At 41.2% G+C, this 16799-nt stretch overlaps 1 protein-coding gene across 1 annotated transcript in view; it reads left to right on the top strand.

Moving 5' to 3' along the window:
- Window positions 1-16766, top strand: part of RGMB (repulsive guidance molecule BMP co-receptor b) — a 33302-nt gene extending 16536 nt beyond the window's left edge. The window contains exon 3 of the mRNA XM_037373997.1: window positions 960-16766. Coding sequence (XP_037229894.1) covers window positions 960-1625 — 666 coding nt within the window. The 3' untranslated portion in view covers window positions 1626-16766. The remainder of the gene's footprint in view (window positions 1-959) is intronic.
- The last annotated feature ends 33 nt before the right edge of the window (window positions 16767-16799 follow it).

Raw genomic sequence — 16799 nt, 5'->3', positions numbered from 1 at the left:
GGTCTGCCAAGTAGCCTAATGATTCCCTTCAAGTCCAAGTAGCCTAATTATTCCCTTCAAGTAAGACTGGAGGACCTCCTCTTTCTGTTGTGGCTTATTCAAATAAGCGTTAAGGTTTAAAAGGCCAGCTGTAATCTTCAAAGAATGAGTAATTGCTTTATGCTCCTGGTTTCTGTGTTGGAAGTCACTCTTCAAAGGCATGTCTTTGAGTACCTTTCAGTCTTGCCTTGTTTCTCCAGGGGCACATTTTCTAGTGAAGGCAGACTAAGTGCCACATCTCCCAGTTCCTAGGACTAATGTATCCAGAAGTGCTAAGCAGTTATTTGACTCGTTGTTCTTCTTGGTCTTGCACCTCTCATCTCACTGCCTGTTGTGTCAATGGTTGATAGAGCACTAAATACATCAGTCCTTTTAAAGTAGTCTCACACAGCTAATACTGGTAACGGACCCATCAAGTGTACAGTACCATGACAAGGGTCATACAGTTACTGTAAAAGGAGTGATGAGAATATTGTGAGTAGGGAAAGCTGGGTTCTTTTGTACCTTTCTGGGATTTTGCAGTCTCATTCTGGTTTTGCCATAGTGGCTAGCATTGTAGGAACCATTTGGCACTTCTCTGTGACTATAGGATGCATTCCAAAGTGTTAAGAAACCACCAAGCAGGAGGGAATTGTGATGCTTAATTAAATATAAAGCCTTTTCCTTTCCTGACCGTGTGGCTGTTGCCACATGCCGATATGCTTCCAGGCCAACTGAAGAACAAATTTAACAATTGCCATCTGGTAAAATCCTGCTTTAAGCATGTGTACAGACTGTTTTCCTTCAGGGACAGCTCTCAGCCTCTGACATGGTAGGCAGTCCCAGATATGTTCAGCTGCAAAATGGAAATGGGGTTGAAATGATGATTTTTTTTTTCCACTAACTTTGCCTTTTTTTTTCTCACCCCCCCACCCCCGCAGATAACTATTATCTTTAAATCATACCAAGACTGTACAGATCAGAAAGTATATCAAGCAGTGACTGATGACTTGCCTGCAGCTTTTGTTGATGGTACAACAAGTGGAGGTGCTGGGAACATCAAGAGCTTGCAAATTGTGGAGAAAGTCAGTGGCAAATACGTCGAAATGCATGCCAGGTACATTGGGACCACGGTGTATATACGCCAGCTTGGGCACTACTTAACGCTGGCCATTCGCATGCCTCAAGAGTTGGTCATGGCCTATGAGGAGACCCAGGATCTGCAGCTGTGTGTAAATGGTTGCCCTTCAAGTGAACGTATTGATGATAGTGGCCACTTGCCATTGCCTGTGATGGGGCAGTTGCTCCCTCAGGGTGATGCTGCTCATATCCAGCCAGTGTACACGCTGGAAACTGCCACCACCAAATGCCATGAGAAGATACTGGTGAAGGACATCTACTTTTACTCATGTGTATTTGACTTACTCACCACTGGTGACACTAACTTCACAGCTGCTGCTCACAGTGCCTTGCAGGATGTGGAGGCACTGCACCCCAGAAAAGAGCACTGGCATATCTTTCCCAGCAGTGGAGGTGGTGATGTGGGCAAGAGTAGCAAATACTTTGTTAGTCTTGGACTTTGCTCGATCTTTGTTGCGTTTTTGTAGGGGGTTTTTGTCTATAACAAAGTTTTGAAATATATATTGTCATAATATATTGAGTAAAGATGGGTATATGTGTATATACCATGTATATGAAGGGATCTTTTCTCTTGAGACACCCACCAGATTGTACATGTTGTGTTAACTGTTTTCATGTGTGTTTGATGTAGTATTCTTTGTATCTATTTGTTTTGCAGCTGGTGAAATGTTTTATAATGTCCCTGCATTGGGACTTGAGAGAAAGCACTTTATTTTTTATATATTAAATATTTATGTCTGAGTAATTATGTATCATACATACAAACAAACGTGTACATACAATACTCAGTGTTCCCTCTAAGTACTACTTGGTTTAACACATTTTTTAACTGGATTAGCTTGTGGGGATTAACTTGTGGGGATTTTCTGTCATTCTTTTCCTCTAGAGACAGCACATCTCTTGTCCTATAATGACATTGGTGATTTGCTGAGTTCACTAGTTAAAACATTAAAAATGGAATTGTATTCTAAATGGCCAGTCCCTTCTTTGGAGGGAGAGTGAAGTGCTTCGCCGTAACTCGGATGACCATCTTGGATAGCATGAATTACAGAACGTTCTTTGTAATTCTGACATTTCCTAGTTTCATGGCATGAGTTTCAAAAGGAGAAAAGGGAATGCATTGGAGTTAGACTTACATAGCTTTATGGGACCAGTGGGGAAGATAGTTTTGAAAGATACTAATGGTCTAGTTGCGTAAGCATGTAACATAAATATTGCAGCTGCATCTAACCTCGAGGGTTGTCGTTCTCCAAGACGGACTGAAGAAATCACAAGCCTGAATTCTGTCCCTTGCTTAGGTGCTAATTCTAGCATACATTCAGAAGGAGGAGGGGAGTGAGCCGCAGGCTCTGACTACTTTTAGTGAGGAGATAAGAGAAGAATGATTTGGTGGCCTGAAAGTTGGTTTTGCTTAGTGCCTTGACTCGCTGCAAAAAGTGGAAACTTTAATACATGCTGCAATAAACCCAGCTCCAAGATGGGATTATTCTACTCTTGAAACAGTTCATCTGAGACTGGATGGATGTGTTAGAAGTGCTGTCTGAAGAAGACTCAAATAGCACTTGCATTTGTTGAGCAAACTTGAGCTACTGTTTGCCTTGGTGGAGGGAGATGGAGTTTATTCATGGAATGAAACTAGTTTTTATGGAGACACTTTTGGCTAGATGAGGGACTGTTGACTAGTAAGAACGGTAGTAGTCTTCTCAAAGTAACTAATTAATTCCCAGTATGGATGGGTAACTGCATACAGCTGTTATTCTGGGAATACTTAAGACAACAGTAGTCTGAGCTGAGTTAAGGCTGAAGGTAAAACTTTATTTTAGACTAGGCTATTGGCAGCTTGTTCTGTCTGTGCTGTCTGAGGGTGCTGTTCCAGGTGAGTTAGGCTGGTGGATTTATGATATGTGATAATGTGGCTCCTGTGGTTTCACCTGATGGTGACAGGCTTCCTCCTGTTTTGTGTGGCTTAACTTCCTCGTCAGTGCTCTCAGTTTCTCAAGTTCTTATGGCTGAAAGCTGAGGGATGAACCTAGTGTGGCTTGCAGTGGTGCACATACTTATTGGGCAGGCACCATATCCTAGTTAATTTTCTCTGTCCCTAGATCCTGTATGTAAATAACGGTATATAGATGTATACCAGCATTGAGTTGTGAGCTTCATGGTATATTTCAGAAATGTAGTAATTCCCATAAAGGTTTTCCATTTTCTTGTTCCTGCTGTGGGATTTCTTGAGAAAATGTTATTTGCACAGGTTCATTCTTGATGTCTGTCATTGCCAAGATTTAGTTAATGCCAAATGGGGATATTTTGAAGCTAGGGAGTGGTCTCTGGAGAGAACTTAAGTTCAGAGGGAATACTTTTTTTGACAGGCCCTCCAAATGGCTGTCTTTTAGAAGGCTACAGATTATTTTTTTTCATGCTTGGAAACCCCACAATGTGTCAGTCTTTGCAAAATCTTTTTTATGTGGTTCATGAATGTACCAATAACTATATGCTTGTGTAAAAGAGTGGCTGTGCAGTGTGTAAATACTTTATTATGATAGAACAATAAAGTTGCCTGCCCTGCTGAGGAACATCTGTAATGTGGTGTTGGTGACCCCTGGTGGGGTGCAGAGAAATTGGGATGTGGGCCACGTACTGGGCAGGCAATCTATTAATAAAGCACCAGTTTGTCTCCTAGCCATCACTTGCTGGACAGGAATGTGCTGAGTACAATCATTATACTTCCTTACAGATGCTTGTTTCCCCTCTGCTAAATAAGCTGTGTAGTGAAATTTATGACCAGCAGCTGCAAACCAGGGCAGTTTATTGAAGAGGCAGTGTGTGGGAAGCCAACAACAGGAACCATCCCCCCAGGGATCCCACTTGCACAGCTTCTTTGCAGTGTTTGCAGAGATACTTAGAAGACCTTGAACACAATGATCCGATATGGCTGTATCCATCTTGAGAGGCATTATGAAAATCTTCTAAAGTTACTGGAGAACTTTCAGATCAGAAGAGCCCTGGAAGAGAAAATTACTTGCTGTAAATCTGAAGAAGAGATTGAGGCAATGAAAGAATAAATGATAGACAAGTGTCCGTAAGATTGCAGAACTTTGTATAACAAGATGATCTGCTAAGTCATGGGAGCTGTAATATTTCAGCTGCAGGGCTAATCACACATTATGAAAGTAAATTGAAAGTGCCAAAACTGAAAAAAAAGTCGTCAGATATATGCCAAGAAAGATAGACCTAATAAACACAACTTTGACGGTTGTTTTGCTAAGCTTATGTTACAGCTAGAATTTGAGGTGTGTAGGGAGCAATCTTATGTGGTAGATAACATCGTTGTGGGAATGGCTGTAGAAAGCAAAGGGAGCTTTAAATATGTGTATGTTTAGTGTATGCAGAAGGTGGCCATTGCATTTGTAAGAGCTTACTTTCAAAGGTGGTGACTTACAGAAGACAATATAACATGATCATCAGTACTTTAATGCAACAACTAAAGCTGTTGCTGATGCTGTCTGTTGGCCTTTGTCTTAAAAAAGTTGGCTGATGCCTTCAATATTAGTGGCTTATTCAAAAGATTATTCCGAGTATCTGCTAGAGCGTTTCTAACCAGAGTATTTCCTAATCCTATGCTGACAGAGCTCTTAACAGCGGCTGAGGATAGTTCTCTGTAGTTGTGAAGTCTGACAGCTTCCCTAGGAACCAGGTCACAGAACTGAGCAGATCACCCAGGTGCTTAATCCTTCAATTTTTATGTATATATGGCTCCTAAAAAAGGGTATTAAAAAAAGAAATAGTATTCCCAACTGACTGTCCAACAAAAAATTACTTTTTCTCTCTTTCTGGAGAATCTGGCTGGAAGAATAATGTGCACAGAGCACCTGTTAAGTGGAACACAACCTGAGAGAACGCAGGGTCTGAGAACAACCTGGCTTTTCTTCCTATAGTCATGGTAGGGCCCTTCAGAGATGCATTTCCCTTCAATCTGCTGCTGTGCTGCCAGAAAATGGATCGCCAACTATTTACGTTCTTTTACCTTAGCATTATGGATACTATGCATTTGTTTCATGGGTTTTGAGGATGTGCGAGTGGCAATTTACTTGCATATACCCCAAAGTGAAGCAAGCAATGTTGCAGGCTTTGCACTACCTAATGAGGGTGTCATTAGTGGACATGTTTTGAAAAAAGCCCAAGTGGCTTGTGGCCTTCTTCTGGCAGACTCAGCACAGTTTCAAATCTTGCATTCATTTAATTCATACAAGTACAGCTGTAGTGTTTTACACTGAAATTTTCATGCTTTGGGTTATTTTAATTCCAATTTATGTCTTGACTGACTATATTCCTTTCTGTCTTGCCTATTCCAGATATGAAAGACTGCTATCTATACAATGCCTAGACATGACTAGTAATGGTTCCCTTTTCTAAATAAAGTATTCTTTGTTGTTGTTTACAAGATAAGCATTCTCCGTGTTGTGCTGCTAGTTCTCTCCACCTGTATTCAAAACAAACAAGGATTGTGAGGGTCAAAGTTAATTAGATTTTGTCATTCTTACTAATGAGCTTGTTTTGGAGAGCAACATTGCCACAGATCAGGTATGCAGGTAAATTTATTATGATGCTGATGTACAAAAATTGCATCTGATCTGATTCAGAATTCCTTTAATCTGACTGTGTAAAATTATACTTCATTGAAATTAAAAGCTGCTGATAGTAAATCAGCTGTGAACAGTAAGATTGATGACAGATTTTTGCATACATGCAGGAGTGTGCACCAGAACTGATAAGTAGATATAAAAATGACTTCATGTGTTGTATGTGGATTGCCATTAACTTTTATTTATATGAATTGTTTTCAAGATTACTGCCTTTTAAAGCTTAATTTGCGCTTTTTTCTACATCATAATAGGAGGGTAATGATCCATTATATATGTGAATTATGTATGTGTCATTGTGTGATAGTATGTGCTGAAGGCTGGGTCTGCAAAATATGTCTAGGTGGTATGTGAAGTGCTTAAATCCAAAATTGAGATACACAGTAAAGCCTCAGCTTGAGCCCAGACTTTCCTTTACGATCTCTACTTCTCTCCTCTTAGTCCAGTAAAGTCCCTCAAGGAATTTTTGTTGCCAAGCAGAGAAAGCAAATGCAGTCTTGAGGGTTGTACTTGCACCCTGGTCAGATTCACATGTTGTTAACCTGCCTGATTTACTTGCAGGACTTTTTTTGGCAGGTATCAGACCTGCTCACTCATGTTTGGCAGATAAGAGTTGTTTATAGAGTAGCGGTGTGGTAAGCATTCTGCTGGCATTCTTCCTCTGACTTGATCTTTCACATCTTAAGGGAGTGCCAGTGCCTTAACAGCCAGGAGCTATTACCAAATAAATGCCTTTCTGTGTTGTTATAAAGGGATAGCTTTATCCAAACAGGGTCTTAGGCGTCTTGAAAGAGACTGGAGGCATACTTTAGAGTTATTTCACCTAAGTTCAGTAGACTAAACATGTAGTTAGTGGAGTAAATGGAAATATTGTAGGTTGGGTTGAATAATCCTCTGGATTTGCCTACTGATACCCTTCAGCAGCGGGGGAAACCCAAGCAGCTAATTTAATAATAGCTAATATCTGATTTAATAATAGCTAAAGTCAGGTGGAATTAGTCCAGCCCTGATGGGTACATTTTAAATTCCAGCCTAGGTTCCTATTCAGGGACTACTTGTGTTTGCCAGAGGTGAGCCAGCATTTCCTGCACAGCACCACATCCATCTTCGATGCCTGACTGATGGACACACGTTGGCTTCTGACAGCCTGACACCTGACCTTGGTCTGGCCTGTACACTGAAACTTTCAGTATTTCATTTCTCTTGAAATGAAGAAGGCAACAAGGCCATCCCATCCTTTCTGTACTGGCCCCTTCTCCCCTCCCTGTGCAGCTCGGGGTGGGGGGAAAGAACCAGCAGATGGAACAAAAAAGAAGAGATTGACTGGGATCATAGTGGGTAAGGCTTCTTATCTTAATTTTGGCCTTTAATTCCTAGACTGTTTACATTTTCCAATTTATGACACAAAGTATGTAACGTAAGTCTGCACAGGGGCAAGGGCTGTGTTTTCTAATTGGTGCATTTTATCTTTTAGACTGTCCTTTGGTGTGTCACTTGCTGCCATTGTTATGCAAGTGTTTTATAGAAAGCAGAACAGTTTCAACAGCTGAGACTGCCAAAACCCTCAAATATCTTGCAGCCAAGTTACTAATGTATTTGACTAGAAACTAAAAGAGATTTGTCCTTTTTGGAGTCCCCACTCTAAAATTACGTAAAGGAGGTGTTTAAACAAAGGTTTCCTGCCTTCTCAGATGACCATAATAATCATTATCCTACTGGGTTTATCAGCTTTTATCTGGTAGTAATAAATAGAAATGCAAGCTGCCTCCTTAGCTGGGTGCTCTGGTGGAGGAAAGCACTGCCTCTGAGCTGGGGTTGTCAAGTCCTATGAGAATTTTACCCCAGTATTTCATCCTGGGTAGCTAAAAGCTACAAACCCCTGCTGTGGATCCTGACAGTCTTACTTGCTCCAAGACACCTCGCTCTCAAAAATTCTAAACAGATAGCAGTGCAAACCAAATGTCTGCATGCTGTGCTTAGCACTGCAATGCCTGAACAGCGCGTCCAGTGTATGGCTGAGGTGGTTTTGGAAGCTAGCTCACCCCTGGAATAATGGCAGGTGTCTGTAACATCTGCCATCCAAATAGCTCAGTAGCTATAGCTGATTAAATCCTTTAACTTCACCCCTTTTTATAAGAAAAAAGGGCCTGATCCAGCACTGTCCTTTCTCAGCTTTTTCATACCAGTCTGTGGAAGACGACAGACCTGCCTTCAAAGACTGCATTATGGTTGAAACTCATCACTCCTGCTTTCTATAGGTGCGTAGCATCTCATGTCAGAGAAGTAACTTTTTCTCTAACTTTGTCTCTCTGCAGAGAGAGCCCAACAGCAGCAAACCCTCATGGTAGCTAGGACAAATTAAAACGTAACGTACATTGCTGTCTGTGGTGCCATCTCTAATCCTTTTGTCTTCACATTGATGCAGTCAGTGCCAGTGGTTTGGCATGACCTTCCGCCTTCTAGCCCTTGCTGCTTCAGCTGCTGCCAGTCATCTCTCCCCAGCTTGCTTAAAACACGATGAACTAATTCTCTGTAAAGTAAATAGGTTGATACTAAGCTGTGAGAGAGAGGTGATACCAGAACAGACGTCTTGAAAAAACAAAGTTTGGATTTTTTTCTTTTAGCAATTTAGCAATTATCCTGTAAACTCCTGTTAAAAGTGTGGCTTGCACAAGTAGTGTTTGTGATTTTTTTAGAATGCCACCATTTCAGAAGAATATTTTTTAACGTGTATATAAAAAAATCAGAAGTCTTACCCCTTCTTGCAAATGAGATGGCCTTTACGTGTGCTAAATAGATCAATAAATAGTCCCATTGGGAAATCAGATATAGATATTCCTCTATAATAAGAAAAAGCAGTGAGAAATAATTTCAGATGCACGTAAGTCTATGTCAGTCAGACTCTTCTGCCCTCTCCCTGCAACTAGTTAAGTCTCCTCAGTCACAAAATACCGAGTCCTCCAGTGATGACCCTCTGTGTTTCAGTCCTTGAAAGTTTTCTGCAAGTAGGTGTGCATGACAGAAATGCTAAGAGTTTCTTTTTGTCAGCAGAGCTTCAGGTAACCCTTGTAAGACTATGAATTACTTTTTGGCTTTCTCTAAATGCATGCATTTTTATTGTTGACCAGTTCAGAAAGCCTGGTAATCCTGATGTGACTGTTTCAATGACTGAAATAGAGGACCCTTACAAATGGAAATGCTTTCTACTTCTGGGTTTAGACTTTGGTAAAAAGTCTCACTTCACAACTGTGAAAAATGAGCCAAACAATAGAAATTTGTTCAAAAAAAAAGAGTGTTAGGATGTTTCCTCTACATTGGGAGAAGGAGTGTACAGTGAAATCTCTAGTTCTGCACATTTCAGAGGATTTTGCTTTGGCTTAGTTCTACACTGGCTCGAACAGACCAAACAGCTTTCAGCAGCTGGAGTGCATCACATGATCTTCTGGAACCATTTTTCCCATTTAGTTTCACCGGGAAAGGTCCATTTCATCCAGTTAGAGATGTGAGCGAAAGCAGGGTAGGCGGGAGGGGGAAACAAGGAGGTTCACTTCAAAAGTAAAAATCTTACCAGATCTTTCAGTATTAAAAAAGGATCACATGCCTGGTAGTGTTAGCAATTATAGTGCAAATCCTTAAAGTCAACATGCTACGTAAAAAACAACACCCAAAACCTGCAACCCTGTGATCTAAAAGCAGTTCATTTATAAGTGATTGAGTCTAATGACAAGAAGTAAAAAGCTTCCCAAGTTCATCTTTGCTCAGAGGGTATTTTTACTGGATATTTGAACTGCCAGTCGTTAAATGGCAGTATATTGGCCTCTGGTGGACTACTTGCCTTAAACATAGAGCTGCTAACTGCAGTTTAATTGTGGACAGTAAAGGTTATCTGACGATCATTAATGAAGCTTCCCCAGGTGACAATTTAAGTGGTGTCTTGTTTGGTTTTGCCGCTAATTTCCCCTCAGTGGGGTTCTTAGAGATTAAGCGTGGGTATGGATCAGTATGTATAGAGGCTACTTGACTTCTATTCTCAGGATATAATTTTCTAATGTGCCAGTGTGATTTTCTTTGGTGGTTTAGACCTTCTAAGACAATTAGGCATTCCTCCATCTTATTGACGATCATACCCAGTGCCAATCCTTTTCACTTCTGTTCCTTAACTATAGAATAATCTTTCTGTCTATCCTACACATAAAGGGGGAGTACAACTCTTCCGTTCTTCATTTATTTCACCCTTACACATAACTTCGAATATAGGGGTTAGAGCACGGTGTATCAGGCTTGACGGGAGCACTGTGTCCCTGAATCTCAGGGAAGCTCTTTCCCCTGCCTCCCTGTACTCTCCAAAGCTTTGTTTCAAGCTCATAGATGTCACTATTAACTGCATTTTTCTATAAAGGATCAAAACACTTCTCAAATTCTTTACACTGAATGCCTTATGTTGGCAAGGAAGCAGCGGAGCTGAAGTTACCATTTCATCTCTAGGTTTTCAGCAATGCCTTCCACGCTGACACCCACAAATCTAATTCAAACAAGCAAATATGTAGCTCACAAGGAAAATTTTGTATTTCATTGTGAGGTTTAAATAGAGTTTTGTGTTCTCACACTTCTAGGAGAAATCAGAGAGGTTTTCTGCCTAGACTGAAGAAGTTCATAACATAGCCTTCTACTCTTAATAATACCTGTCCCATTTCTGGGCTTATGTCAAGACAACTCTTGCCAAAGCCACAAGGGAAAAACCTTGCAGTCTGGCAATCTGGGGGCAAATTAAAATGCCTATGACCCTGAACTGTGAAGGAAGACAAGTATAGGAATGTATCCTCTTGGATGAGCACTGAGCTGCTCAGACCTTTGAATCCAGGGTGTAGCGTGGGTGTGCGATCAGAAGCAGAAATTTAGAAAGGCAGTAAAATTTAATATAGAAATTTGAGGACGTTCAGCTACTGCCAGATTATACAACAGCTGCGTGCAGGCTCTGAGGACTGCAGGTGTTTGAATCTAGGTGTCTAAAGTCTCCAGTGATTAAAGGCTGTAATCCCTGTAAATTAACAAACTCCTATTTGCCGATGAGCCTACATTTTGAACATCCACAGATCCATGGGACCTGATGAGACGCATTCCAATATCCTGAAGGATCTGGCAGACATAGTCACTAAGCCACTTGTCAGTTGTATTTGAAAAGTCATGACAGGCAGGTGAAGTCCCTAGTGACTACCTGCTACAAGCATGTAGAGAGGCACCCGGTCACGATGATTTTCCAGAAAGGGTGTGAGAGCTTTTGCCATCACGCAGCCCTCTGTGCACATCCTTAGCTGTGCGCCTACACTTGGGTTGGGCGCCCTTCCACCCTGCTTTGCTGGCTGCAAGGTCCCTCCCATCCACATCACTCTGTGCCCTTTGCTTGTCAGTCCAAGCCACAGCTTCCTCTCCTGATCATGGCTCATCATCTCCCTCCCTTGCTGTTCCTAGTTTAAAGCTTTTCTTACCAGGTTAGCTACGCTTGGCAAACCTCAGAAGAGGTTTTGTCACACTGAGTCAGGTGGGAGCAGTTAGCTGTCCTTGATCCTCAAAATGTCCAGGTAGCCATAAAGCTGGAACCCCATAACTGATACCAGCTGCAAAAGTGGTTGTTATCCACTCCTCCTCAAGCTCCTTCTTTCACTGGCAAGTGACACCACCGGGCTCTGGTGCCCTTGGCCCTTGCCTCTGGAGCCACAGTCATCCTTGCAGTGCTTTGGGTGTCCCCTGCCCGCGTGGTGCTCGTGCAGGAGCAGCAGAGGGGAACAGGCTGAGAGCCAGAGAAGCCTTGGCAGCCTCCCCGCAATGCTCTGGATCCACACCCCCAGCAAGCAGCAAACCTTAGGTGCTGACCTAGCTCAGGTCAGCAGTGGGGACCTCTGCCCCACAGCAAGCAGTTCTGCGCTGCTGTCACTTGCCACTTCCCTGGCTGCCTGCGCTCAGGTGCAGCCAGCTGGGTGCTCCACCAGGTGCAGCTCCCGGCCCCCCACCTGCTACCAGGGCAATGAATCTCTTCTGTAGGTGCAGACCTGCAGGTGGGGCAGAATGTCCTCTTGGGACTGCAAGGCACCAGTTCCCAGGCTTTGCCCTCCTGGGAGTCTTCATTTCCCATGCCTGTAAGCACAGATTGCCTGCTTCCTCGAGTACAGCAGGAGCTCAAGCTTTTGAAGCCACAGCATCCCAGAAAAGCTGACATATCCCTTATTGCTATCAGGAGACTTGATTAAGTGAGGTCAGGTACAGGTTAATAAGGCTGAGAAGCACTGCCCTAGACTTTAATTAAGGTCAGTGGATTGATGGAAAATCTCTCCTTTGCTCTTTGCTCTTTTTCATGAACTCTAAGGGTTGCACAATGATATCCAAATCTATGATGGAAGTTTCACTTCCTTTGTCCAACAACTGAGACATTGATTTTAAAGGTCTTCTCTTAGGTTTGATGATGCTTTGCACCTCTGTTCTCATCCCTCTTTCTGATGCTGTAAGTGTTCCTGGAAATACTCGTTTCAAACAGCAAAGTACATAAAAATAGCCATGATGACCTCTTTATGTTTGTACTGTAGTGGCCATTTTAGAATCTGATTGTTCTTTCACTGGGAATATAAAACAAGGCTCACTTCACAGTCTAGAAAGCTCTGAAACTGATTGTGCCGACCATCTAGTTCTCAAATTTTCAGTTTTGGAATTCATTACAAGAACATTGCTCCATTTTGGAACTCAAAGTGCAGCTAACATACATATTTTTACATGTGAATTAGGTTTGAGAGAAATACACAGACCATAGGAGGCATGAAAATCTCACCTGTCAAATTGAACTACTCAGCTGAAAATAAATACAAAGAAACTTATGGTTAATTATGAAATATTTAACATCTAATTAACAACCAAATATTCCCAATGCTTCAGGAAAAGAAATCATACATATTAAAAGTGTTCAGGGTACTGTATTCTTTGAAATTACTGACCATTGCTAGTAAGTTTAGGGAATCAGTATTTACTGTTGACATATGACTACTCACATAAACATTTGAGGTAGATTTCTTTTAACCATTTAGGTATTACGCTTTCACAGGCATGCAGTCTTAAAGCAGAGGCCGTGCTCCGACTTCATGCAGGGAAGCATTTCAGTAGCTCACTTAGTCCAACATAGCTGGATGTGCAGCTCTCTCTGGTGGCTCAAACTGCTCCTCTGAGTATCTGGCAAGAGAAAGAACATTACCTACCCCACCCCCCACCTTCTACTCAAGATGAAAAATAGAACCCTAATTATAAAAAGTTATCTCTATGGTATGAGAAGATTGAATAGCAGAGCAGAGGAGAAAACAAAGTATATCCTGTTACAAAGAGTGCACAGTTTAAAGTGAATTTACAAAACAAAATGAACCTGAACTTAGTAAATAAACATCTTGCACTTCAAGTAGTTCTTTCTGATTAGCAAATAGTGCAGTACTTTCTGCTAACTCATAAAAACTATGCATATTTTCACTTTCTAAAATCATGTTAAAAGATAAAACCAAGAGTAGTTAGTATCTAAATAATGGTCATAGAAATAATAAAGCACTTGAGATATTTGAAACATACAAGCTTGCATTTGCAGTGGCTGCCACAGGGCTCTTTCTTGGTGACGTACACAAGGGAAGATACAATCGTGAACAAGTGAGGATAATCCATCAGAACCTGTCTTTTCAGGCATGTTCCACTTAATCAACTGCATTCAGCAAGTACAGTAAATTGTTCTAATTATTTTTACTGAAGTGACAGAACAAACCAGTGATTTTTAATATAATACAGAATATTTGGTGCAAATGGAGAGTACCTTACTATCCATTAAAATTCTTAAAGCTAAAAGCTAATAATGCCTAAACTGGTTGGTACTGTGGCAAATCTCTGCCAATTTGTACCTCTGTGTGGGAGAACTGAAGTAACCATGAAATAATTGGAACTAGCATGAAAAGGGCAGACATACTCACATTTGCTAGGAAGCACCAACTGGACAAGACTTACCCGTGGTGGGGTTTGCTCAAAAGTTTTTCAGTTTTTCTTTGCTCTTTCCCTGCTTTCCTTAGAGGAAAGGAAAACTGTGTCTACATTAGCAAGTCATGCAGTGCAGTAGGAGTGGGTTTGCAGAGCAAAAAATGAGTTGAAGATGCAACACCCCCACCCCACACCATCGGGGAGGAGGGGGTTGCATCAGTCAAGCTGCGTTTTGCCCTTGTGATCTTGGTGCTTGGAGGGCGTCTTCCCCTTTGGCTTCACCTGAAAGTAACCAGCCCTGTGCAGAGGGAGAGTGCAAATCAAAGTGCAGAGAGTGGAAGGGATTGGGAAATGCACTTAAAGAATCCAGCCCTTACTCAATCTAAAATCCTGTTGTAGATGCATGGGGTGTTTGCCAAGTATTTCACATTTTCAGGAAGCTTCTGTACACCCGCAAGGATAACATCAGGCACCTTGCTCAAAAGAGTCTGAGAACAGTGAGGAACTCAAACTTTTTAAGTCAATATTATAAAAGTTGTGAGTTACTGAAAGTAATAAGCCATAAATGACAACAGATATTATGGGACAAGAGGATCTGAAAACAACCAACCAACAAAAAACCCCAAATAACAACAACAAAAAAGAATACCAAGGCAGTTTTTCCTTACCAGGTTCCTCAAAAGAATATTTCCACTAATAATACAGAATTTCCTTTTACATATGACTAAACGGATACCTTGTTATCTAAAAGCTCAGACGCCATAGAAGCTGAAGCTTCTAAGTCTAGGTGATCAAATGGTTACTAAATAAAGGATTATAATTACTGTCTTGTGGGTGCTATAGCTACTTATTCTCTCCCAAAGGAATTATGATTCTTAAAGACGTTGCAGTTGAAGAATCAAAGTTACAGAAGAGTGGATCAGTTCCTGTAGCACCCACCGGTCTGCTATTTGGGTGGCAAGGAGAGTGTGGTGGCAGACGGTATTTTGTGTTTTCTTTAAATGGCTATAACCACGTAACTCTATTAAGTTCCCTTTTTCTGCCACGCTCCCAAGAAGCATGAATGGAGGTGCAGGCCATGAGTGCTGTTGGCTGCCACGGGGCCCATGTGCGTTCTCCTCCACAGCTGCGTGCTAGCGTTCCCGTGACTATGGAGCAACTTCTCTCACAGCTGGCTGAAATCCAGATTTTCTTCACTGTCTCTGTGGAGGAACAGTTATTTCAGGCCCAGTCTTCCAAATTTGGTATCTGCCTTGCAGCTAGGTTCAGTGTTTGGCAAATATCAAAAGATTTGATGCCTTACAGATCTACTTTGCTGTCACACTCCTAAAAGAGATGGAAGATATAGTGGAGTAGTCATCCACAGTGTCTGGTGAGACAGCTCCCTTCAGAAAACGCTTTCCACAGATGATGCCAACTACATAGTCATTGTGTAGTTTTGGCATCAGGGAGTAGCAGGGTATTTATACACGGGACATCAACAAGGCAAATAACCAGATGCCTGATGTTTAGTTTTAAGATTACATTTAACCACTTGCCATGTCTACAACAGAAGGGAAGAGAGAACCAAGGGCAGGTTGCAGCTCTTCCCCGTTTGCTCCCTCGCAGAGGTACAGGCAGATCTCTGAGTCTCACTCGTGACCCCGATGGGCACTTCTGTTCAGAGAAATTCCAGAAGAATCAGTTTTGTCAGAACTGCTCTGATATACTGCAGCTCTGAAGCTGAACTTGAAAATTTTCATTCAACTTAACACTCAAGTTTTGAAGTGTAAAAAAAGAGAGGAAAATCACAGATGAGTTCCTAGCACGAGAAGCAGAACCACATCTGTACCCAGTTCATTTCCAACTTTTGTGAAGTGATGCATAAACTGGAACTGGTCTCTGTCAATATGCCTGCTCTCAGCTTCCTCATTTTATTTCTCACATATGTATTTTGAGTGTATTTTTAGTGAAGAGCCAACGAAAAGTCTTGGTTTAGTAATCAAAATTCCCACATGCTATTTTTCAGACAAGCGAATGTGCTTGACTCACCTCCCAGTTTGCCCCAGCAGGCACACCTGGCACTGGCCATGCTCCCTGCCTTTTGCAATCAAGAGATCCTTCCTGGAGGGCTCAGGAACAAGCTAGGAGAAAAAAATCCTAGGCCAAGGGACAGAGACCTGAGTTAGTCCTGACGGCCGATAGAGGATACTAAGGGATAAAAAAACGCTGAATAAACGGTAGTATTTGGAAGCACCAGGTGAGGATAAAATAAAATACACTGAAATATTTTGGTGTTCAAAAGTCATTACTAATAACTGCCTTGTGTCTCTTGTCCCCCTTGATATGCTGGACTAACACCAGTTCATCTTATAAAACATACATTTTAAAGCATTTGCAGTACTAAACTGAGTGCATCAATGCACCTGAGGAGAAATGTTTAGTTTCTTATTCTGTGATCATACACTGTATAATGATAAAAGAAAAGAAATACTGAATTTTCTTCATGTATTCTCTGCAGTAGATAAAGTGGGCTTCCTAGAAAAAGTAGTCTAGGGCTTTGTCATTAAAATTAGATCATAAGAATTACAAAGGAGGGAGGTGAATTAAGAGTCTGCAAGCAAACTTTGTTCTGGAATCTCTTAAAAGTTAAAGAGATTTGTTTTGCATCTATGCAAAAGTCAAATCACTCTTACATTTTTGGAAAAAATTGAAAATACTGTCATTTAAAAATATTCTTGCCTCAGTTTTGAATGTTTATGGTGTATTTATTGAAAAGATCTATTTTGTAAAGAAATGGTAGGCTTCAGTCCATCTCTTCATTCTGTATGTTATTACACTACAAACCCATATATTAAGCCTTTAGGATATGAATGGAAAAAGAACTTGACTCACAGTTAATATAAGCAAATTTCAAATTAATAATGATAATGTCTTTTTTGTAATTATGGGAACATTGATTGTGGTTGTAATAATAAAGTCTGTTTTTTCTGAGTTTTATACTTAAATAACATTGTGTTCTCCCTATTAAGA

The sequence above is a fragment of the Falco rusticolus genome, chromosome Z, assembly GCF_015220075.1.
Source record: "Falco rusticolus isolate bFalRus1 chromosome Z, bFalRus1.pri, whole genome shotgun sequence".
NCBI classification, from domain to species: domain Eukaryota; kingdom Metazoa; phylum Chordata; class Aves; order Falconiformes; family Falconidae; genus Falco; species Falco rusticolus.
The sequence above is the reverse complement of the archived record's forward strand: the minus strand, read 5'-3'. Positions and strand labels throughout refer to the sequence as shown.